This window comes from Anomaloglossus baeobatrachus, chromosome 11, assembly GCF_048569485.1.
Source record: "Anomaloglossus baeobatrachus isolate aAnoBae1 chromosome 11, aAnoBae1.hap1, whole genome shotgun sequence".
Taxonomy (NCBI): Eukaryota; Metazoa; Chordata; class Amphibia; order Anura; family Aromobatidae; genus Anomaloglossus; species Anomaloglossus baeobatrachus.
Genome location: NC_134363.1, coordinates 153,052,656 through 153,078,814, shown reverse-complemented (window position 1 = coordinate 153,078,814; position 26,159 = coordinate 153,052,656). Strand labels below are relative to the sequence as shown.

General features: G+C 43.4%; 1 protein-coding gene across 2 annotated transcripts in view; it reads left to right on the top strand.

The window, feature by feature from the left end:
• CFAP74 (cilia and flagella associated protein 74) overlaps positions 1-26,159 on the top strand; it is a 365,782-nt gene that overhangs the window by 266,965 nt on the left and 72,658 nt on the right. For both annotated transcript variants that reach the window (XM_075327962.1, XM_075327961.1), the window contains exons 25-27: positions 9,698-9,831; positions 12,129-12,405; positions 12,506-12,649. In XM_075327962.1, the coding sequence (XP_075184077.1) occupies positions 9,698-9,831; positions 12,129-12,405; positions 12,506-12,649 (555 nt within the window). The remainder of the gene's footprint in view (positions 1-9,697; positions 9,832-12,128; positions 12,406-12,505; positions 12,650-26,159) is intronic.

Here is a 26,159-nt window from a genome sequence, read left to right as displayed (position 1 = left end):
GGAGCTTACTCTCATGCGCCACTTCTGGATAATTGCTCTGCTTTATCTGGGAGTGTTCGCGCCCGGAGCGGCGCCAGTCGTATTCTCTGGTTAGTTACGGTAGCGCCTGGCTCCTGGTTGTTCAGCTATTTGACCTTGGTACTAGACCACAGACTGAACTCTGACTCGTCTCTTCCTTCTCCCCCCCTGACTCTTCGTTCCCGTCTGGCTCCCGACTTTGGCTCCCCTACTGACTACTCTTTGCCTGTCCCTTGTGTTTGTATGTACTCTCCTGGTTACCTGAACCCCGGCTTGTTTTACGACCTCGCTCCTGTGTGCTCGTTGAGTCTCGTTGCGTCCTCTTGGTTCTGACCCTGACCATTATGTCTGCTGGACGTTCATGAACCTAAGAAATTTTCTGATTCCTTGTTTTTTGTTTTTTTTTCTTCAACTTTTTATTTTTGAAAATATTTATACAATTATAATAACAATCACAGGGAAGCAATGAACAGTACAATTCACAAATATACAGAGCCATACATCAAAACAGTGCAGTCTCGGATCTTAGAACCAGGTTCTTGATAATATTCTTAAGCGGACTCTCCTATCCCACAAGCAAGTAGCCCCTCCCCAAATACAGACTTACCCCCCGGGGTCTATGCAAAACCTTCCTGAACATCCCGTCATATCTGAAGGTTATCCACATGGGTATCCCAAGCACTCCACGTCAAATTAAACTTATCCACTGTGTCATGGAGCTGTGCTGTCAGTCGCTCCATAACTCTTACATCCATAACCCTGGCATATAAATCTGAGACTGATGGAGGGGCCACCCTCTTCCAAAATAGGGATATTAAGCTTTTAGCGGCTGTAAGGATATGTAGGACAAGTTTTAATTCCCACCTGCCTAATGATGCTGGTAAAACATTTTGTAGATATGTCACCGTGTCTCTGCTAATCTCTCTATCCACTACCTCTCGTATTAGGGTCTCAACCTCAATCCACAAACCCATAATCCCCGGACACATCCAAAAAAATGTGATATAGAGATGCCCCCCCTCCCCCACACCTCCAACAACTTCTATGTAGAAGGTCCGGGTTATTTCAAATCTGATTTATTGATGAAACTGTTGTCAACATAAAAACATATCATTTGTGCAATTACAATACATAAACATCATTTTCTCCATGCCGGGATAACATCCAGAAATTATTACATTACTAAATTTCTTGGAATTCTTCAAATTATCTTTGTGCTATTACCATATAACCATTGATAAATTATAGGTCAGAATTCCCACTTCTTTTGACTTCCCATAACCTAATATACTCATTCTCATTGTATGTGTATTGTCTTATGAATTATTGATAAATCTTTTCATATAAAAAATGAAACTAGAAAAATGCAGATTAATGCTCAAAAAAGAAAGAAAGAAGAGGAAAGATACAAGCATAAAGAAGAGGAAATTAGAGAGAAGGGGGGAGAGCAAGAAAAGAAAAAAAAGGGGGGAAAGGAATGAAACTCCCCACCGTTTCTCAGTTCAAAAAGCTCGCCAAACTCTCCACAAACTCTGGGGACTCCATGAACATAATCCATGGTCCCCAAACTGCAGTAAAATTTTCTGTGCTCCCATTTAGTTCTGCTGTCAGCTCCTGCATTCTCTGGAGATTTGTCATCTCCAACCAATCCAGCACCATAGGGCATCTAGTCTGTTTCCAAAATCGTGGGATAATCATACAGGCAGCCGCCAGGCAAGATCGCAACATGTCCCTTTTTTGTGTTTTAATAGCTCCTGGGAGCATAGAAAGAAGGGCAACCTGGGGGGACTTTTCTATTTCACCTCCGCTCATCTTTTTGTACAGGTAGAACACTAAGTCCCAAAAGGGTTGCAGCTTAGTACAGCTCCACCATATGTGTAGTATTGTACCTGTGTCTGTGCCACACTTCCAGCACACATCAGACACAGAGGGAAATATAGCATGTAATTTAGTCGGGTAATGGTACCACCTTGTGAGAATTTTATAACTTTTCTCTTGAGCGGCGCACGCCAAGGAAAGCTTGTGGGTCCACAGGTACGCTCTGCTCCGATCGTCCTCTGGAATATCCTCTCCCAGGAAGGTCCGGGTTATGATACCATGTCATAAGGACTTTGATTTTTTTTTTTAACTTCGTTTTATTAACAATTTCAAACATGGTACAACTGACATTTGCCATATAAAGATAGCTCCGTATATAGATAGTAATATTTAAATATAACAATAAACAGTCATATAAAGTCCATAATATCTTTAGCACTTAAGATAGAACAATGTTATTATCCATACTACTTATCATTTGCATATATATCTAATTTTATATTGAGCATAAGAACAGCTCTAACTATCAGCATGACCATATTTTGAAAACAAGATAGAAAGAGGAATAGAAAAAGGAAGAAAGAAAGAACAACAACAGCCACATTGCATTATTATACCTCAATATACCATTGGACAGTGTTTCATATCCCAACATCTAGCGGGAACCACCATTATCCGCCTAATCTCCCTCAAACCTCCGCAAGTGTGTCTGGAGAAGAATTCCACAAACCCCAGATTTTGTTAAATTTTCCCGGGCACCCCCTATTATAATATACCACCCGCTCATAGACTATGGTTGCATTGACTAGTTTAACCCAGGACCTCACAGTTGGATTCGAATCTCCCATCCACCTCAGAGCTATTAATTTCCTAGCCAGAAACAATGCCTCTCTGAGGAATATTGTCATGTAATGATCCCAGGACTCTTCCTCCACCACCCCAAACAGGCATATCAAAGGGTCACACAAAACAGGAATCGACACAATCGATGTCAGCAGAGATGTCACTCCCCGCCAGTACGAAGATATATGTGTATATATGTATGAAATTTGCCCCTGAGAGATGACACCTCGGGCACTCCGATGTACGAGAACGGCCCATACTAAATAATCGAGTTGGAGTAAGGTATGCCTGGTGGACAATGTAGCATTGAATCAATTTATTATTAACCGACGGGGATACCGCAGTCGGAGATTCCAATATCTCTTCCCATTCCTCTCCCTGTAGAGAGGGAATTAGAGATTTCCATCTATCCTGGGCTGGCAAGGGGTCCGACTCCACCCCCACTGACAACAGGTAAGTATATATAGCTGAGATGAGGCCTCGAGGTCCTTGTGATTTTAGAATACCTATCATAGGAAGTGATGATATCAATTTCCTCACTCCAATTTTCTGTATGTGGGATTGAATCGCTGTGCGAATCTGCAGGTATCTAAAGAATTGTGATCTTGGAACATTATATTCAATCTGGACTTGTTCAAAGGACTTGAAAATTGTGGTTCCCGGGACAAAAAGATCACCTAATGCACTGACGCTGTGAGTGGCCCAGAATTGCGCCGAGGGGTGATCTCTCAGAGTATGGAAGTGGCTATTCCCCCATAATGGGAGTTCCGCCACCACCCCTTCGAAGTGTACCACCCTCTTGGCTTGTCGCCAGACTAATCTTGCCAACCTGAGGAGGGGTAATTGCCGTGGTGTTCTCAGTCCTTCTGATTCCAGAAAACCCACTAAACAATCAGTCCCAGCCGCGTGTGCCAAGTGACTCTCAGAGTTTGGCAGCTGACATCCAGGCATCCAAGTCTCTAGTGCCCTAAGCTGTCCCGCGAGGTAGTAGAGGAAGAACTCCGGTAAAGCCATCCCTCCCAGTCTTTTGGATCTCTGTAAAATGGATAACCGAAGTTTGGGTCTGGATTTCCCCCATATGAAAGAGGTAGTAAGCGAGTTCAACATTGAGAAGAAGGATTTGGGTACTGATAGTGCACTATGTTGTAGTGTATAACTAAGCTTTGGAAGTAATATCATTTTGATTAAATTTATTCTGCCAACCACTGACAGGGGTAGCTTGCTCCACAAGTTATATTTAAGTTTAACGTGCTCCAGAAGTGGTGTTATACTCGTCTGCAGGTCTAGTGTATGGTCTTTCTGTATGTGTATTCCCAGGTATTTAAAGCTAGTTACCACTTGCAAAGGTGACCTACCCTCCATTGAAATTCCAGACCCATGCATTAATGGCATCAAAGCCGACTTATCCCAGTTGATGCGTAGTCCCGAAAACTCCCCAAATGTATCTATAGTGTCTATAACCACCGGTAGAGTCTCTTGTACTCGATCTAAGAAGACAACCATGTCATCCGCATACAATCCTATTTGATCTGTTCGGTCGGCTATAGTGATTCCAGTGATCTGTGGATGAGAGCGGATTCTAATTGCCAAAGCTTCGATAACTAGTGCAAACAATGCTGGAGACAGAGGGCATCCCTGTCTTGTGCCCCGGTTCAATGCGAAGGGTGTAGACATAGCACCATTGACTAGTATCCTGGCTGTCGGGGACCTATACAACATATGAATCCAGTTACTGAATTTAGGCCCAAAAGCGAATCTCTGGAGGCAGGCAAATAAAAATGGCCATTCTACCGAGTCAAATGCCTTGGCCGCGTCCAGCGAGGCCAAGGCCCACTCGTTCTCCTGGACCAGTGTGCTATATTGCACTATGGACTGGACCCGTCTTATATTTATAGAGGTGTTTTTCCCAGGCATAAATCCGGTTTGATCTGGGTGAACTATACTCAATATGACTGAATTAAGCCTGGACGCCAGTATTTTGGTAAAGATCTTGTAATCCACGTTAACTAGGGATATAGGACGGTATGAACCGCAGTCTAGTGGGTCTTTACCCTCCTTCCTCAGCATGACTATATGTGCTTCGTACAAGGAGGCAGGCAGAGAGTCGCCGGCTGAAAAATGTGAGAAAACCTCTAAAAGAATCGGGGCCAATACATCACAATATTTACTATAGAATTCTATGGGAAGGCCATCTGGACCCGGGGATTTCCCCCTAGCCATATCCGAGATGGCAGTAATCACTTCATCCAGTGTGATGTCCGCCTCCAGAGACTCCCGTTGTGATTCACTCAAAGTGGGAAACTCCAAATCCGACAAATATGCCACGCAACTTTGAACTCCATGAGGATTTCTAGATGTGTATAGGGTTTTATAGTATTCACAAAAGCACTCTAAAATATCCTCAGGGGATGTAGCTATTGAGCCATCCATCCTCCGTATACCCAATATTGTATTTGAAGTGTTGTGTTGCCTAACCATATATGCCAATAATTTACTGGATTGATTTCCAAGCTCAAAATATGATTGTCGGGTAAAGAACAATTTGCATTTGGACTTGGTCTCAGAGTGCTGCATATATAACCTATATGATTGCATCCAGGCCGCCCTATTTCCATCGGTTGGGGCCGATATATATATTGCCTCTAAGTCCCTAAGTCTCCCCTCTACTATATCATCCTCAGTTTTAGTCACTCTTTTAAGATATGTTATGGTTGAAGACAAACACCCTCTAAGGTAGGCTTTAAGGGTGTCCCACACCAAGTTAATATTCCAGGGTTTAGGGTGGGCTTCCAGGAAATCCTCTATTTGGGTCAGAGTTCTATCACTTTGATCTATTAGTTTTAGCCAAAAGGGGTTTAACCTCCAAAAGGGTTTACCAACACCTTGGTTAGTCTTCATAGTAAGAATCACTGGGCTGTGATCTGATATGCCCCTGACCCCGTGTACCACGTCATCCACCCAGGTTGCGATATTGCTCGACCCAAAAATATAATCTAGTCGGGACAGCGTGCGTCTAGTAGAAGAATGACATGTATATTCTCGGGTGTTAGGATGCCGGAGTCGCCAAAGGTCAATCCACCCACCTCCCTCCGCGCATTGCTGCAAATCAGTCAAGTGTGTGGCCGAATGTTGTCCCCCTCCATCCATCCGAAACCTGTCCTGCTCCTCATTCATCACAAGATTAAAATCCCCCATACATAACACATAAGCATCTGGATAATTGAGGGCAAAGCTCATTGCTTGTTTAAGAATGGAGATGCGAGCTGGCGGGGGGTTGTAAATACATAACAGCACATAATCTCTAGAGTTTATAGACGCATATATAAACACAAATCGCCCCTCCGGGTCACGCCTCACCACCTTCACTTCCCAACGGATATGTCTATGGACCAATAGAGAGACACCCCTGGAGTAGCTGGTGTGGAACGCATGTGCCGACCATTGTACCCACGGTTTGTTTACTAGTCTGGCTGTGTCCCGTGTGAGGTGAGTCTCTACCAGTACCACCAGTTGGGCCTTGACTTGCTTAATTTGGGAGAATACCTTAATACGTTTTTTGGGCGATTTAAGGCCTCTGACATTCCAGGTCATAAATATTAGCTCTGACCCCATATCACATAGATCTTTTTATAGAACCAGGATCCCAGGTATAAGACGCTTTCTGCCCTGCAAGTAAGTGTGGTTAACCCTCCAACAGTAATAAGCCTGTCCCTGCAAAGAAATAAAGTTAATGCAATTGCAGCTGTAAACATATAGAACCAATATCGAACTTCAGGACCTTTCCGATAAGTCCTGTAAAACATTTCAAACATCAATGGGGATACCACCACTGAATACAGTGTCCTGGTATAGGTGGTATAGGGGTGCACAAGATAGGGCTCCCATTTCACAAGAACCAATTCCTGGCCAATTCCTCCATAACTCGAGGCACGGGGAAGTCCTATCTGTCTCCAAAGGGGGCTTCAAGCAACCATGAAATAAGAGGGTCGCCAGGGGGCACAGAAAATGTCACCTAGGAAAGTAATCTCATGGCTTCTGCCCCTTAGGTTTCGGGTGTACCTGTAGCCAGTCCTCAGCCTCAGCAGGTGTAGTAAAAAACAGAGGCGACCCTTCATGCACTATGCGGAGCCGGGCAGGGTACAGCATAGAGTAGATGATGTTCCGCTCCCTTAATTTCTTCTTCACCTCCATGAAGTGGGCCCTCTGTTTCTGGAGGTCCACCGAAAAGTCCGGAAAGATCGAGAGCGCAGCATTATTGAACTTGAGTGGGCTCTTCTGTCGGGCCAGACGGAGTGCTGTATCTCTATCTCTGTAGTTGAGCAACCTTGCTAAAAAGGGACGTGGTGGCGCGCCTGGAATAGGAGTCCTCGTTGGAACTCTGTGCGCCCTCTCCACCGCAAATGTCGAGGAGAACTCATCTCCGAGATTACATTTCAGCCACTCCTCCAGGAATTGTTCCGGATGCTGACCTTCCGAGCGCTCTGGCAGTCCTATGATTCGTATATTGTTTCGACGCATGCGGTTCTCCAGATCGTCTGCTTTTTGGCGCCATGCATTTGCCGATCCGGCCATTGTTGTCATTTTTGTTTTGAGTGTTACAGTTTGATCCTCAAGTTCAGACACTCGCGTCTCGACTTCCGCTGTTCGGGCCCTCAGGGTTTGCATGTCCTGACGCAGGAGGGCCACCTCTGAATGTACTTGCTCAATCTTCCCTGTGAGGGAGCTGTTGCTTGTAGAAATTGCTTGTAGAAGCTGTTCATACACCTGCCTCAGGGTTAAATCATCTTTATCCTCTGACCCGTCATCCAATAGTGCCTGACCTTTTGGGGTGGCATTTCTCTTGGCTTTAGGGGCATCTGCCTGACCACCCCTTGCGAACTCCTTAAGTTTGTCAATAGCTCCACTTTGTTTAGGGGGACTCATATTGATACACTGGGGATTTGCTGATTCTGCACCCCTCTCTTATCGTGCCCCCGTGCGTCTGAATCTGTGCCTTTATAATGTATATTTAGTAATATGTCTGTCTCCACTTCCTCACCACGTCCAGAGAGCCGGAAAACAGCCACTTATATGGTGGATAATAAGAATGAAGGGAGTCCCAGGGCAGCACAGCACTCAGGGTGTATTTATCAGGATGATGCAGGCCTGCGCAGCGTGGGGACTTCAATATGTGTCACTTATTTGTTTTCATGTGTCAGGAAAAATCTGCAGGGCCCGTTTTTCAAGGCACACACTCCAGACCATCCAGCACTCTATGGGTTAAAGTCTCTCACACTGCAGCCGGCCCCCCTAATGTGCTGCACACTGACTGCCAGTTACACAGCTAAGGGAGAATTAACTTCCCTGTGCTCACCGCTCCTGGGTCTTCACCTCTGGCCATAAATCTGTCACTCCTCACTGCTCTCTGGAGTCATGCTCTGCTGCTCACTGTGGAAATGCAGGCTGTGGGAAGATGGCTGCTGCTCCACTCTCTCCAGCCTCATGAGATCCAGCAACGCCGTGCAGGAGTCAGAGAATAGCTCCAGTGGGAATCTGCAGCCTCCAGATGGTGTCTCCTGTCACAGCAGCAGGTCAGTGAGTAAATGGATCAGGTAACCAGGTGTAAATTGCCAGGATAAGATCAGGATTATAGGAGCTCTCTTCCCATGCGTCCTCTCTGGTCGGCTACATCGCCCCGCCCCCATAAGGACTTTGATTTGATTCTCCTTATAGAGAGTGCTCACAGAAGACCGAAACGCTCTAGACCACACCACGGACCAGACTGATTCCGGTAAAGAACAGCCTATCCAACCCTCCCATCTCTTCATATAAGAGTGTGGAACTGATCCCGGCAAGTTCCCATCATTCAATATCATGTAAATCGCAGAGATCAAGCCCCTAGTAGAGCCCCGTCTAGAGCAGAGAGTCTCAAACCCTGAGGGGCGAGTCGTCACCTCCCCTCTCATAGTGTCTGAGAAATAGTGAGCTATTTGTTGATAAGAGAAATATAAGCGGAAAAGCAACCCGTGTTTAGAGCGCAGGTCTGTGAATGATTTCAGTTTTAGCGTGACTGTATTCACTGTGACTCCTTGGTTTTAACCTCTTCATATCCACTCTCCTCTGCTCTTGATTGCCATCCCTAGGAGCATGCAGCGTCATATAATGTCTTGTCCATATTTTCAACCCATAGTCCCAGTGTAATGCTGCCACCAGGGGGAACCAGAGCTCTGCAGCAGACGACACTACACAGAGCAACGAGAACCAGGAAGTAAATGCACAGCGTTCTCATGCACTGCCTAATCAGCACAGCTGAGAGGCAGAACTGCAGGGTATGTGAGGAATAGTCAGACAGGCTGGGTCAAACACCGTACGGGCAGAAGCAGGACCAGAGGAGCAAGCAGAAGCGAAGTCAAAGTCAGGCTAAGGTCAGTACCGGAGGAAGCAACCGAGTGGGGAATAGGAGGGGGGACACAGGACAGGAGGGACGACCAGGGGACAGAACACAGACAAGGGCACGGGGGCACAGGAACAGACAGATCAGGATATCACTCACAGGACCAGCAATCACAGGCAAAGCAGAGCTAAGCTTATAGCCGGCGCTGGTTCACTGGAAGTGTCAGCTTTTAAGGCATCCAGGGGCCGGAAGTGAGGCCTGAGAGAAGGCTCCGCCCCCTAGCCATGTGGATAGGGAGGCGAATCATGACACCCAGTATAAAATCAAAAACAAAATTCCATATCCGTCTATGTCCCTCAATACAGTACAAAAGGGTATGAAGAGCCTTAACAGCCCAGCTTGTGACATTTGGAAATATGTTGGGCACGTGCGCCTACACAATTTCCTTCAGCCTTTGCTCCGAGAGTCTTCCCAGCACAAACATGAACCAAATGTCTTAATTTATGAAAAACTGAAAAATGTAATTTAATTCCGCTTGCACATTTTCATATATGTATGGAAAATTGACAAGTAGGTGTATTTTGCTGGCAGATGACTAATGAGGCAGATTGCATTTGTCAGGTTGATCTTTCTTTTGATTTATAGTATGTAGATATCCAGCCAAATGACGGCTTTGGAATTCTTCTTCCCTTGGAAACAATTAAGCTGGCTATAATACTGAAGGTACCAAAAGCTGGAGAATATAATTTTGACCTCGTTTGCAAATCGGCTATTAATAGGTAAGTGGAAACTGTTTTTTTTTGTTGTCGTAAAAGAAAATTGCTCTCATTACGGTTAATTGGAAATTCATACCTGGAAATGGAACCACAATCATTTACAAGATGCTCTTCATACGTTTCTGGGTGTTTGGTGATCTTGTCTTATGACCTGCGGTATTCAGCACAATTGCATCCAGTCACTGAGTCTATCCTTTCCTATCCCTATTACGTATAATGGAACTTGACATTACCAATGTTCCTCTAATGTTTTATTTGTTGCATTAGGGTGCTAGATTAATATGGATTTTCTGATATTTCAGCACTTTTCCAGACAAAATGTCTTTGTGGAATGTGTCTCAAGACTAGAAGTCAGCTAAGAGACTCTGTGCCTTTTTAAGTTCGTTTTCCACCCACAGACTTTTAAAGCGAGGCAAAGAAGAACACATGTAAAACTGCCATTGTGTGTCACAGGGTATCAAATGACAGAATAGGGGCTCCTAGGCTGGCCCTCATACTTGAGACCCTGTGCTGTCATTTATCTCAGAGGTAGGCTTGATGGTACCAAGTTCTGAGCCCCAGCGTGACCCTGACTCCTGTCCGAGCCCTGATCTTTACTCCCCCTCCACCCTTGGGGTGGGCCAGAAACACAGGAATAAAACCCACAGAAATGACACTGACAGGGGGGAACAAAAATTTATACACACTACACTCAAACACAAAGGAGAGACAATATGTGTACAGGGGAATAAAGGAAGGAAGTAAACGCACAACAAGGGAACTTCCATACAACTCAAGATAGCAACTACAGATCACCAAGAACTGTAGCACCACAAAGACTGGAATCGCTGGAGTTATGTCGAAGCTATAATCACCACTGATTAGCAAGTTCCAAAATCTTATATAGAAAGGAGACAGCTGTGATTGGTAATTAGCAATCTGAGCTACTAGCAGAGTTCCCCAGGTCAGCAGGAATTAAAGGTCCTGTCACACACACAGATAAATCTTTGGCAGATCTGTGGTTGCAGTGAAATCATGGACATATTGTTCCATTTGTACACAGCCACAAACCTGACACTGATTGTCCACAATTTCACTGCAACCACAGATCTGCCGCAGATTTATCTCTGTGTGTAAAGTGGCCTTAACTCCTGCAGGACTGAGGAAAAGAGCACATGAAACAGCCGATGCCCAGCTCTGGCTGAAGAACTAGGAGACATCAGGTTTACTGTCAGACTCTGCAGTGTGAACAGAGCCTGATGCCGCCATGACACCTAATGAGTCTGGAACCGAATATTGCATGACATTGTGCTTTTAAATTCCCCAATCACTGCATTTCTGCATTAAAAAGAACACTACTGCAAATCTGCATTAAAAAAATGGAAAAATTTATCAAATAATGGAACAAAACAGATGGCTATTGCATATTTTGGTGGGTACACTTGTGGAATACATGCACAGGAAGCATAGTAGATCATTGGTGGTCCAAGTGCAGCGACCCCTAGTGATTGCCAGAGTAAGGTAGCTTTGACCCCTTTTTGAATTGAGCGATGACGGAGTATGCACGCTGGTGCTCCATTCATTCTCAATGAGCACTGTGCTCCGGTATCTCCAGCAGTCCTATAAGAAATATGGAGCACCAGCACGATGATCTACCACAGAGATATATACTGTGTATATGTATATGTATATGTATATATATATATATATATATATAATGTTAGAGTTACTTCATTTTCTCAATTAGTGGAGGTGTGAGACGTTGGACGCTCACTGATCTAGTAGTTGTCACCTATCCTTAGGTTAGGTTCACATAACTGAATTCTCTCCAATACGAGAAAATCGGTCAGAGGAGTTTGGCCAGAGTTTCTTAATTGTGAAGAAAATGGGGGAAAAAAAGTCTCCATCTTCTCCATTCTGTCAGTCTATGAAAACCGGACCACACTCGGAAGTCATCTGAATGCAGTTCGATTTTTTTTTTTTTTTTTTCTCCCCTCACAGACCTATTCTATGGCTGACTGAGATCCGATCTTCAGTTGCTAATTTTGTTTGCCGCAATTAGTTTCCTCAGGCATACTCAGTACAAGGAAAAAAAAATCAGACAGGTGCACAGCCCGATAGAATAACATTGGTCCGAATGCAATCCAAGGTTTTATTGGATCGCACTCAGACCAAAAATACAGTTGTGTGACCTTAGCCTTACTGTGATATTTTTTAAAAGTCTAACGGGTGGTAATTTTGTGTGTTTAACCCTTACCTTACATGATACTAAAATCAAACCATATCCTCAACTTCCTTGATTTTTGTCTTTTTTTCCCCAGACAGTTCAAGATCTCCTGTAAAGCCATTGGTGTCCATCCTCCTCTGGAGCTATCTCATTGCTTGGTTCAGTTCTCAGCTACTGCTTTAAATGACACATCCACTGCAGCCATATATGTTGTGAATTCACATACTAGCTGTAATGAGTTCACACATCCCGTACCAAGGATTGGCAAGGGCGAGATTGCACCTGTTGGACCCACATCTTTTCAATTCCAGCTGCCTGATGATTCTCCCATCACCATATCTCCATCCGTTGGCACTGTTTTGCCTGGAAAGGTAAAAAACAGGGCTCCATCTTTCAGGTCCTGGCGGAGGGCAGCATACGATAGTGACAAACGCTGATTTCCTGATTCATTTTTTTTACTCTCTGTTCCAGAGATGCATGATCCAGGTATCCTTTAAACCAACACTTTTGGATCAAGAAATTAGGGAGGAAGCTCTGCGGATGCTTCGTCGAGCTATTGAAACGAAAGCCCTCCTAGATAAAAAGTCAGAACCAGTGGTGGAAAGTCAAAACTTGGTTTGTATAATCTAATCTGCGTCCTATAATAATCTGTAAAAAATTATACCCTGATAATCTGATAAGTTCCCAAACCTTTCCAAGTAAAAACCTGTTGAACATTTTAATAATGGAAGGATCTGTGTCCAAGCCTTTACTCCTAGCCCAGACAGAAGTAGACCACTGCAGTCAATCAGTGTGGGCTGATTTTGGCTTCAGCGGTCATTTGGAAGGAGAAGCTAAAAACGCTGGTGAACACTGCAGTGCAGAAGAGCTGCAAGGTATGTGTAACAACAATCCAGGAGGGGACCCACAGGACCGTGCACCAGACTCCCCTGAGAGAGAAACTGCGAGCTAACCCTTATACAGGGACTGCCTGGCCAACCCCAGAGGGCCTAAATGTTCGGCAGCCGGGATTAGCAGAGTAGACTGGATGGTGTCCTGTTCGGGTCTACGGATGAGGCAGTAACTGGCCCAAGATAGGTGCAGGCTGGTGGAATCCCATGAAAACCAGAGCTGAAGATAGGTGCAGGCGTGACGGGTGGTGCAACCGCCCCGGAGGCGTGACAGTATGGTAAGTAATTTATTGTAGCACTGTCAGTGGGAAATTTTTTAAGAGGATATTAGTAATGGATAGCCACTTTAATATCTTCCCTACTCAAACATCTTCCAAAGAGATTTATGGCTATAAAAGTTGAACACTGATTTGGTGATAAATCAGGGTAGAAGATGGTTGACGAAAGTAGAAACCTCAGTGACTGATTTCATGTCTAAGGGTGAGACCACACTTTGCGTTCTCCTACTTGCAGTTCAAAACGCACCTTTTGGGCTTCATTGATTTGACCAAAGTTGCCTTTTTCTGAACTTTAGCGCTGAAAATGCATGCGTATTTACCGCGTTTTAGATGCGTTTTCAGCGCTTTTTACACGCATTTTCTCCTGCGTTTTGACAGATGCGTTTTGAACATCAAGACACTGCCTAATAAAGTTTAAACAGTCAAAAAGAAAGAAAAAAGTTAAAAAAAATAAAAAAGCTATATTAATGGGAAAAATAATGAAAATAGATATAATTCATAAAATTATAGCGGTAATATACATTTTATCGGAAATATAGCAATAAAAGCATATTTTTCATAAATTTAATTGTCGGATTTTGTGTGTATGTAAAGGGACATAGCAAATCATTATTTTGATGTCCAAAACGCATGTTTTCTGCACTGGATTTTGAAGGAATCTTGGTTTTTGCCATTTCTCATTGACTTCATGGTTAGCAAAATGCACCCAAAATGGCAAAAACAATTGACATGCTGCTTCTTTGAACGCATGGTTTTTGCCACAAAATATGCAAAGTAACCGCAGCGTTTCAAAACGCAAAGTGCGGTCATGAAATCATCATTTTCCATTGACTATCATGGAAAACCAAAACGCATGCATTTTTGCATGAACACGCTGCAGCTCAAAACGCTGCAGGAACGCAGGTAAAAACGCAAAGTGCGTTCTCAGCCTAAACCTATTGAACATTTTAATAATAGAAGGATCTGTGTCCAGGCCTTTACCCCCAGCCCAGACAGAAGTAGACCACTGCAGTCAAATCAGTGGGGGCTGATTTTGGCTGCAGCGGTCATTTGGAAGGAGAAGCTAAAAATGATGGTGAAGAACACTGCAGTGCAGAGGAGCTGCAAGGTATGTGTAACAACAATCCAGGAGGGGACCCACAGAACCGTGCACCTGACTCCCCTGAGGAAGAAACCGCGAGCTAACCCTTATACAAGGACTGCCTGGCGCAACCCCAGAGGGCCTAAATGCTCGGCAGCAGAGTAGACTGGATGGCGTCCTGTTCGAGTCTACGGATGAGGCAGTAACTGGCCCAAGATAGGTGCAGGCTGGTGGAATCATATGAAAACCAGAGCTGAAGATAGGTGCAGGCGTGACGGGTGGTGCAACCGCCCCGGAGGCGTGACAGTATGGTAGGTAATTTATTGTAGCTCTGTCAGTGGACAATTTTTTAAGAGGATATTAGTAGTGGATAGCCACTTTAATATCTTCCCTTCTCAAACATCTTCCAAAGAGATTTATGACTATAAATGTTGAACACTGATTTGGTGATAAATCAGGTTAGAAGATGGTTGACGAAAGTAGAAACCCTGTCTTCAGATCAACTCCGTGACTGATTTCACTTCTAAAGAAGCACTTCCAGAATTTTATTTTGTAGTCTCTTAGCATTATATATGGTGTACTGTGTTCATACTATGATCTCCGCACCACGAGACCACAGGTCAGACTTTTTAGGTCACACTGCTTCTTCATACTATGATCTCCACATCACGAGACCACAGGTCAGACTTTTCAGGTCACACTGCTTCTTCATACTATGATCTCCGCCCCACGAGACCACAGGTCAGACTTTTCAGGTCACACTGCTTCTTCATACTATGATCTCCACATCACGAGACCACAGGTCAGACTTTTCAGGTCACACTGCTTCTTCATACTATGATCTCCGCCCCACGAGACCACAGGTCAGACTTTTCAGGTTACACTGCTTCTTCATACTATGATCTCCACATCACGAGACCGCAGGTCAGACTTTTCAGGTCACACTGCTTCTTCATACTATGATCTCCGCCCCACGAGACCGCAGGTCAGACTTTTCAGGTCACACTGCTTCTTCATACTATGATCTCCACATCACGAGACCGCAGGTCAGACTTTTCAGGTTACACTGCTTCTTCATACTATGATCTCCACATCACGAGATCGCAGGTCAGACTTTTCAGGTTACACTGCTTCTTCATTCTATGATCTCCACATCACGAGATCGCAGGTCAGACTTTTCAGGTTACACTGCTTCTTCATACTATGACCTCCACACCACGAGATCGCAGGTCAGACTTTTCAGGTCACACTGCTTCTTCATACCATGATCTCCACACCATGAAACCGCAGGTCAGACTTTTCAGGTCACACTGCTTCTTCATACTATGACCTCCACACCACGAGACCACAGGTCAGACTTTTCAGGTCACACTGCTTCTATGATATGGCACAAAAGTTGCTTTCATCATGTAACGCGGAGGCTCTTAAGGGGGCTTTACACGGTAGTGATATCGCTAGCAATTTGTAGCGATAGCAAGCGTGTAAGTACCCGCCCCCGTCGCGCATGCGATTGTTTGTGATCGCTGCCGTAGCGAATATTATCGCTACGACAGCGTCACACATACTTACCTGGTCAGCGGCGTCGCTGTGACTGCCGAACAATCCCTCCTTCAAGGGGGAGGGACGTTCGGCATCACAGCGACGTCACCGCAACGTCACTAAGCGGCCGGCCAATCAAAGCGGAGGGCCGGAGATGAGCAGGACGTAACATCCCGCCCACCTCCTTCCTTCCACATTGCGGCCGGCGGCAGGTAAGGAGACGTTCCTCGCTCCTGCGGTGTCACACATAGCGATGTGTGCTGCCGCATGAGTGATGAACCACCTGGATAAACAACCCTTACCGATTTTTGAGTTTGGGACGACCTCTCCATGGTGAACGATTTTCACCATTTTTGAGATCGCTTAAGGTCGCTGGTCAGTGTCACACGCTGCGATATCGTTAATGACGCCGGATGTGCGTCACTAACAACTTGACCCCGACGACAAAACATTAACGATATCGTGATAAAAGAAAAAAACAGAAGTTGTGCACTGCACTGCTTACCACTCTGTGGAAAATGCTGCAAGAAAGTCCTTTGTCTCAATTCCATGTAGAGCCTGTCTTGTGGGTGCTTGAAGTGCAGATCAGCTGCTGTATCCTCACATTGGACTTGGCTGAAAAAAACAGCTGACGGCAAGTGGAAGTCCTGAACTACCGTGGTGCTATATGCCAAGAAGCCAGAGCAAGTACCAATATCATAAAAAAGAGAAGTTTTGGCAGCACTCTGCGGTGTCAAGAAATCTATTTTATTTTTCTCTTTTGCAGACAGGTGATACAAACATGAGGGAGCAGGGGGAGCGGAGCACAAGGACGACGGTACCATTTTGCACCTCTAGGGGTGCTTTCACGGGTCCACACAGAGCAACGTGAGTGTTAACCACTTAAATAGGGTAATTTTTTAACTCAACGTGTTACTTGTTAAAAACAAATTAAAAACATTCACTGAATAACAAACACTCTTTAAGCTGATGTTAGGACATAATCAAAGTATGACTCAAATAGATATTATTCAGTAAAGACATCGTATTAGGACTAATAATTCAATAGTCATTTCAAAAACATGATATATAATCATTGTCGTGTCAGAAATCTCATTTCAAACGCTAGTTTTATAAATATATTAATCTTGATTTTTAGTGACCAAAAAAGTATGTAGAACTATTATATCATATGACTACTGTATATATCTTATATACTTGATCAAGACAGAAAAATCTGAACAGAGAGGACAGATGTATAATATAGGGAAAGAAAAAAAAAATTCTCCTATAAAAAAATGGCTAAGTCATTCTTATCGTTGAACCCAATGGGTCCCATTGCCTTACTTTCTATAATCCATCGGGCCTCTCTTCTCAGCAAATATTTGTGCATATCCCCCCCTGCTGGGGAGGGTGTAATTTTTTCCAAACCTGCAAATTGTAAAAGTCTATGATTACCATTATGTGTGTTACGCATATGAGTGATGAGGCGTGTGGCTCCAATGCCAGTACTGATCAAGTGTGAATGTTCCCGGAATCTGATAAAAAGGGGTCTAATTGTCTTGCCTATGTAGAAAAACCCACATGGGCAAAAGATGACGTACACTACCCACTTAGTGCGACAAGTAACTAATCCTTCTATTTTATACCATTTATCACCTACTTTGATGTTTTTCCCTGTGAGATATTGATCACAAAAGGAGCAATTCCCGCATTTGAAATTCCCTATGGGGGCTGCCCTTTCTAGCCAGGTTTTTTGTTGGATAAATCGTCTTGAAAATGATAAAGATTTACAGGAGATAGCAGCTAGAAAACCGCAAATTACTTATCGTAGGTCCAAAAATATAGGAGATTTACTCATAAAGAGACGATTTATCCAACAAAAAACCTGGCTAGAAAGGGCAGCCCCCATAGGGAATTTCAAATGCGAGAATTGCTCCTTTTGTGATCAATATCTCACAGGGAAAAACATCAAAGTAGGTGATAAATGGTATAAAATAGAAGGATTAGTTACTTGTCGCACTAAGTGGGTAGTGTACGTCATCTTTTGCCCATGTGGGTTTTTCTACATAGGCAAGACAATTAGACCCCTTTTTATCAGATTCCGGGAACATTCACACTTGATCAGTACTGGCATTGGAGCCACACGCCTCATCACTCATATGCGTAACACACATAATGGTAATCATAGACTTTTACAATTTGCAGGTTTGGAAAAAATTACACCCTCCCCAGCAGGGGGGGATATGCACAAATATTTGCTGAGAAGAGAGGCCCGATGGATTATAGAAAGTAAGGCAATGGGACCCATTGGGTTCAACGATAAGAATGATTTAGCCATTTTTTTTATAGGAGAATTTTTTTTTTTTTTCTTTCCCTATATTATACATCTGTCCTCTCTTTTCAGATTTTTCTGTCTTGATCAAGTATATAAGATATATACAGTAGTCATATGATATAATAGTTCTACATACTTTTTTGGTCACTAAAAATCAAGATTAATATATTTATAAAACTAGTGTTTGAAATGAGATTTCTGACACGACAATGATTATATATCATGTTTTTGAAATGACTATTGAATTATTAGTCCTAATACGATGTCTTTACTGAATAATATCTATTTGAGTCATACTTTGATTATGTCCTAACATCAGCTTAAAGAGTGTTTGTTATTCAGTGAATGTTTTTAATTTGTTTTTAACAAGTAACGCGTTGAGTTAAAAAATTACCCTATTTAAGTGGTTAACACTCACGTTGCTCTGTGTGGACCCGTGAAAGCACCCCTAGAGGTGCGAAATGGTACCGTCGTCCTTGTGCTCCACTCCCCCTGCTCCCTCATGTTTGTATCACCTGTCTGCAAAAGAGAAAAATAAAATAGATTTCTTGACACCGCAGAGTGCTGCCAAAACTTCTCTTTTTTATGATATTAACGATATCGTAGCGTGTAAAGCCCCCTTTAGACTTCACGTCAACACATAGAACACTCTCCAATCTGGCTAGTATGAATTGCGGGCACGGTGTATAGAATTACACCAGAAAGGCGTTGGCAACCGGAGAACAGATGGACACTGTACAACATATAAATTGCATCTGACCTAAGAAGTACATATTTTTTTTTTTCCTGGCAGTGCTCTTTTGCTATCCTTTTACATGGCATAACGAATGCCAATCGATAGTCTAACAAATGGATCAGTGCTCGTTGGAAGTTCCTTTTTTACATGGGCTGATGCCAACTGTATGGGGACTAATGACCATTATTCAACAGTTTGCTTCAAATACAGTTTGCATATCCCCTGCTCAGATTAGATGTGCTGCTGATAATTACTCTTTGGGCCATTTACTCAACTATTGTCTGACTTCTGCAATGTTAATACATGCAAATAATCAGGAACAAGCTTCTTACAAATTATTATTATTTATTATTTCATGGCACTTTACAACTGAAAAGGGTATTCATAAAAACAAGTATAATATTCGTGAACATTACAATGCACAGACTGGTACAGGAGTATAGAAGACCCTGCCCACGAGGGCTCACAGTCTACAAGGGGTGAGGATACAGTAGGTGAGGACGGAGCTGGTTGCGCAGTGGTGTACTGGTCTGAGAGTTATTGTAGGTTGTAAGCTTGTCGGAAGAGGTGGGTCTTCAGGTTCCTCTTGAAGCTTTCCAGGGTAGCTGAAAATCTGATATGCTGGGGTAGAGTGTTCCAGAGTATGGGGGAGGCACAGGAGAAATCTTGTATGCGATTCTGGGAAGAGCAGATAAGAGTGGAGTAGAGAAGGAGATCTTTTGAGGATCTGACATTGCGTGTAGGTAGGTACCGGGAGACTAAAGGGTACTTTACACACTGCGACATCGCTAGCGATCTCGTTAGCGATGTGAAATTCTAGATCGCAAGTGCGATCTTTCGAGATCGCACATGCGTAAAATGTCCTATGTGCGATCTCGAAAGATCGCACTTGTGATCTAGAATTTCACATCGCTAATGAGATCGCTAGCGATGTCGCAGTGTGTAAAGTACCCCTTAGTCACAGATGTATGGAGGAGACTGGTTCTGGATGCAAATTCTCATTCAGCTCCTTGTAAGGATTTCTGGTTTCGAAAAAAAAACCTGTCCCCAACTGTAGTTTTTGGTTTTTTTTACTATTCTCTACTCACTCTCCCTAGGTCCAGCTCTGAGTTTCCCCTGCTGTTCCCGGTCTGCATTATTGTCTGCAGTTCTGTTATCATATCAGCAGTTCGGCTGTCAATCAGTTAACTCAGCGGCTTGCGCCGTCAACTTGAGCCGAGTCGCAAGCTGCAACCCTGTTAACATAACGCCAGCGCTGCAGACCATATCAGAGCAGCGGCAGAGACTCAGTGCTGGACCCGGGGAGGGGGAGTAGTAGTACTTTTTAAATAAACTGCAGCTAGGAAGTAGGTTTTACGAAACGAGACAACTCCTTTTAACTCATTCTGCAGTTGACAGTGTACTGTCATGCCAAGAAGACATAGAAGACAGCCATATTGTAACTAAACTCTGTTGTGATAAAATACTTTATAGCCAAATATACCTGAACTTCATAAAAGAAAGCATGTCCCCAAAGGGAATCCATATCATTTAAGGATTTGTACCTACATAGTACATTCAGAGCAGGAAAACTGGTACTGGTAACTTTTTTTTCTAGCCCTTGTTGTTGTTTTTTTTGTTTTTTTTTTTTTAATACTCTGTTTTTTTTCTTCTACTATCTTCTACTACTGTCATGGCGCAGACTTTGGGAAGGTCCAAAGTGAGGCCAAACACACAACTGACAGGGGTAGCTCCATGACAAACAAGGGGTACATCGGGGACACTTTAACAATGGTGAGCCCTAGCGTTAGTGAGAGGGAAGATGGACACCTCCTGTCCTCACCTGCTGCTGTACTCTGCACTACTAGTCAGTCCCTATACAGGTTCCTCACCTGTCACCGAGCAGGTACCTGAAGCTCTGAGTGACCCTACAATAGTCCTGGCTAGGGTGTGGGCAGGTAAGGATCAATAGTCTCATAGCTGCACTAATATAACACACCAGGGGAGGAAAACACCACTACAGACTGCTGCAGTCACCACAGTAACTTCAAGAGACGGTTTCAGCAGCTCCTTCCACCTCAAGGCCAAGCATCCAAATGAATCAAGATCAGAGAATGAGGCTACTTTCACACTTGCGTTGGACTGGATCCGTAGCATTGCGTTGTGTGACGGATGCAACGGATGCGTTGCATATAGTGGCACAATGGATGCTACAGATCGTACAAAATAATGCAATCCGTTATAGTTTTTTTCCCTTGACTTTACACACATCTGAGCATGCGCAGTTGTGTAAAGACGGTTGCGTTAATGGAATCTGTCAAATGACGGATTCTAATGGAATCCGCCACCATAGGCATCCATTATAAAATCAACGGACGCCAACGGAATCCTGCAGGTTGCGTTTTTTTGACACTCCGCCAAGCACAGAAACGCTACATGCAGCGTTCCATCCGCCCGACGGTCACTCGCGGTCAGCGTCAAAACAACTGATGCGCCGCGGGACGGATGCAATGCAAGACCATCCGTTGCTATCCGTAGCTAATAGAAGTCTATGAGGAATAAACGGATTCCTGCAACGGTTACCATAATTCCTCAAGGCTGCGGATAGCAACGGAAGCCGTCCAACGCAAGTGTGAAAGTACCCTAACCGATACCCTCTGAGGGTATATAAAGGGACTGGGAGCAGACACAAACCGGAAACACCTGAGCTGGTAATGAGACTGCTTGCTGGCAAGGAATACTGGCTTTAACCCTCTCCTCCCCAAAGGAAAGAAAGCAACATTTAATATTGAGAGTCTAGCATGGAGACGACTCTCAAGCCCTGCATCTGTCACTAGTCTCATAAAGCAGAGAGACGAGACATCTACAAGGTTTACAAATAATGTCTAAAAAGTAACTTCCAAGCTGCAGTTCTGGAAGAGTTTTGGATGGATTCACTTCATGTTCATCAATCATTGTAAACACTTAGTGTTTTTCTCTTATTTTGGACTTGTGCAAAAACATTGTCATACCTACCGAGAACTAACAAGACAAATTGGTGTCAGCCTGTGAACCACAGATGTCAGCAGTATATTATTCTGGAGGCAGGAAATAACATGGGATTAATTAAAGTTGCCCAGTAGGGAGCAGGAATTATCATGACTTGTGCAGAACGTCTCAGAATTGTCACAACAATCTCTACACTGGATTCTTTAATTACTTTGATCTTAATCCTTGCTGCCGTTCGGTAAGCATAATGCATTACCACAATCCCTGTGTCAGACCCTCTCACATCTGTGCAGAGTTTAGGCTAAAATCTAACATGTCATTTCCATGTAAAAAAATATATGTATTTTTTATTATATTAATAAAATATTTTAGAGGCTTTCTAAAGGGATCCTGACACCAGGTTTTCCCTTTATAAACTGTAATCCCCACCTTTCAGTTGTCTTTAATAGCACATGGCTGCCCCACATAGCTGATGAAATTGTATATATATATATATATATAATATATATATATATTTTTATATATATATATATATATGTATATATATATATATAAAAAAAAATATATATATATATATATGTATATATATATATATATATCTTTTTTTTATATATATATATTTTTTTTTATATATATATATATATATATATATATCAGTACAGGCGAAAAGTTTGGACACGCCTTTTCATTCAGAGAGTTTTATTTTCATGACTCTAAAAATTGTAGATTCACATTGAAGACATCAAAACTATGAATGAAAACATGTGGAATGAAATACTTAACAAAGTGTGAAACAACTGAAAATATGTCTTATATTTTAGGTTCTTCAAAGTAGCCACCTTTTGCTGTGATTACTGCTTTGCACACTCTTGGCATTCTCTTGATGAGCTTCAAGAGGTAGTCACCGGAAATGGTTTTCCAACAGTCTTGCAGGAGTTCCCAGAGATGCTTAGCACTTGTTGGCCCTTTTGCCTTCACTCTGCGGTCCAGCTCACCCCAAACCATCTTGATTGGGTTCAGGTCTGGTGACTGTGGAGGCCAGGTCATCTGGCGCAGCACCCCATCACTCTCCTTCTTAGTCAAATAGCCCTTACACAGCCTGGAGGTGTGTTTGGGGTAATTGTCCTGTTGAAAAATAAATGATGGTCCAACTAAACGCAAACCGGATGGAATAGCACGCCGCTGCAAGATGCTGTGGTAGCCATGCTGGTTCAGTATGCCTTCAATTGTGAATAAATCCCCAACAGTGTCACCAGCAAAGCACCCCCACACCATCACACCTCCTCCTCCATGCTTCACGGTGGGAACCAGCCATGTAGAGTCCATCCGATCACCTTTTCTACAAAGACACGGTGGTTGGATCCAAAGATCTCAAATTTGGACTCATCAGACCAAAGCACAGATTTCCACTGGTCTAATGTCCATTCCTTGTGTTCTTTAGCCCAAACAAGTCTCTTCTGCTTGTTGCCTGTCCTTAGCAGTGGTTTCCTAGCAGCTATTTTACCATGAAGGCCTGCTGCACAAAGTCTCCTCTAGAGATGAGAAGGTGTGTCCAAACTTTTGGTCTGTACTGTGTGTGTGTGTGTGTGTGTGTGTGTGTGTGTGTGTGTATGTATATATATATATATATATATATATATATATATATATATATATATATATATGTACAGTGCCTACAAGTAGTCTTCAACCCGCTGCAGATTTAGCAGGTTTGATAAGATGCAAATAAGTTAGAGCCTGCAAACTTCAAACAAGAGCAGGATTTATTAACAGATGCATAAATCTTACAAACCAACAAGTTATGTTGCTCAGTTAAATTTTAATAAATTTTCAACATAAAAGTGTGGGTCAATTATTATTCAACCCCTAGGTTTAATATTTTGTGGAATAACCCTTGTTTGCAATTACAGCTAATAATCGTCTTTTATAAGACCTGATCAGGCCGGCACAGGTCTCTGGAGTTATCTTGGCCCACTCCTTCATGCAGATCTTCTCCAAGTTATCTAGGTTCTTTGGGTGTCTCATGTGGACTTTAATCTTGAGCTCCTTCCACAAGTTTTCAATTGGGTTAAGGTCAGGAGACTGACTAGGCCATTGCAACACCTTGATTTTTTCCCTCTTGAACCAGGCCTTGGTTTTCTTGGCTGTGTGCTTTGGGTCCTTGTCTTGTTGGAAGATGAAATGAAGACCCATCTTAAGATCCTTGATGGAGGAGCGGAGGTTCTCGGCCAAAATCTCCAGGTAGGCCGTGCTATCCATCTTCCCATGGATGCGGACCAGATGGCCAGGCCCCTTGGCTGAGAAACAGCCCCACAGCATGATGCTGCCACCACCATGCTTGACTGTATGGATGGTATTCTTGGGGTCGTATGCAGTGCCATCCAGTCTCCAAACGTCACGTGTGTGGTTGGCACCAAAGTCTCGATCTTGGTCTCATCAGACCACAGAACCTTGAACCAGTCTGTCTCAGAGTCCTCCAAGTGATCATGAGCAAACTGTAGACGAGCCTTGACATGACGCTTTGAAAGTAAAGGTACCTTACGGGCTCGTCTGGAACGGAGACCATTGCGGTGGAGTACATTACTTATGGTATTGACTGAAACCAATGTCCCCACTGCCATGAGATCTTCCCGGAGCTCCTTCCTTGTTGTCCTTGAGTTAGCCTTGACTCTTCGGACAAGCCTGGCCTCGGCACGGGTGGAAACTTTCAAAGGCTGTCCAGGCCGTGGAAGGCTAACAGTAGTTCCATAAGCCTTCCACTTCCGGATGATGCTCCCAACAGTGGAGACAGGTAGGCCCAACTCCTTGGAAAGGGTTTTGTACCCCTTGCCAGCCTTGTGACCCTCCACGATCTTGTCTCTGATGGCCTTGGAATGCTCCTTTGTCTTTCCCATGTTGACCAAGTATGAGTGCTGTTCACAAGTTTTGGGAGGGTCTTAATTAGTCAGAAAAGGCTGGAAAAAGAGATAATTAATCTAAACATGTGAAGCTCTTTGTTCTTTGTGCCTGAAATACTTCTTAATACTTTAGGGGAACCAAACAGAATTCTGGTGGTTTGAGGGGTTGAATAATAAATGACCCTCTGAATAAACTTTTCACAATTTAAAAAAAAAAATAAAAAAAGAAATAACATTCTTTTTTGCTGCATTTCACACTTCCAGGCTGATCTACAGTCCAAATGTCACAATGCCAAGTTAATTCCGAATGTGTAAACCTGCTAAATCTGCAGGGGGTTGAATACTACTTGTAGGCACTGTATATATATATATATATATATATACTAGCTGTACTACCCGGCTTCGCCCGGGCTAATAACTGCTGTTAACAAAATAGAATATATTAACAAAAATTAATTCTGCACACAAAACCACAAAACAAATAGATAGAAATGTAATTATTAGACCACTGCGCAACCAGCCCTGTCCTCACCTATTGTACCATCACCCATTCCCTGTAGGCTGTGAGCCCTCGCGGGCAGGGTCCTCTCTCCTCCTATACCAGTCTGTTTTGTACTGTTAATGATTGTTGTACGTATACCCTCTTTCACTTGTAAAGAGCCATGGAATAAATGGTGCTATAATAATAAATAATAATAAATAATAATAATAATTATTAAATTGTTGCCTATATTAACCAATCAGAGCTCAGATTAATTAACTGTAGATAATTAAAATAGAAGCTAAGCTGTGATTGGTTGCTATTGCCAGCCTGATAAATCTCCAGGCAACAGAAAGCCCTCCCCCTGACAGTATATATTAGCTCACACATACACATATAGACAGGTCATGTGACTGATAGCTGCCGGATTTCCTATATGGTACATTTGTTGTTCTTGTAGTTTGGCTGCTTATTAATCAGATTTTTATTTTTGAAGGATAATACCAGACTTGTGTGTGTTTAGGGCGATTATGTGGCGAGGTTGGTGTATGTATGGTGAGATGTGTGCTGAGGGTGGTATATGTGTTCAAGTACGTGGTAGTGTGTGGCGCATTGTGTGTGTGTGTTCATATCCCCGAGTGTGGTGAGTATCCCATGTCGGGGCCCCACCTTAGCAACTGTACAGTATATACTCTTTGGCGCCATCGCTCTTATTCTTTAAGTCCCCCTTGTTCACATCTGGCAGCTGTCAATTTGCCCCCAACACTTTTCGTTTCACTTTTTCCCCATTATGTAGATAGGGGCAAAATTGATTGGTAAATTGGAACGTGCGGGGTTAAAATTTCGCCTCACAACATAGCACCCGGCGCTGCCCGGGATAGTAACTGTCTCTCTGTTTCTCTCCCTTTCTCTGTCTGTCTCCCCCTCTGTATATATCTC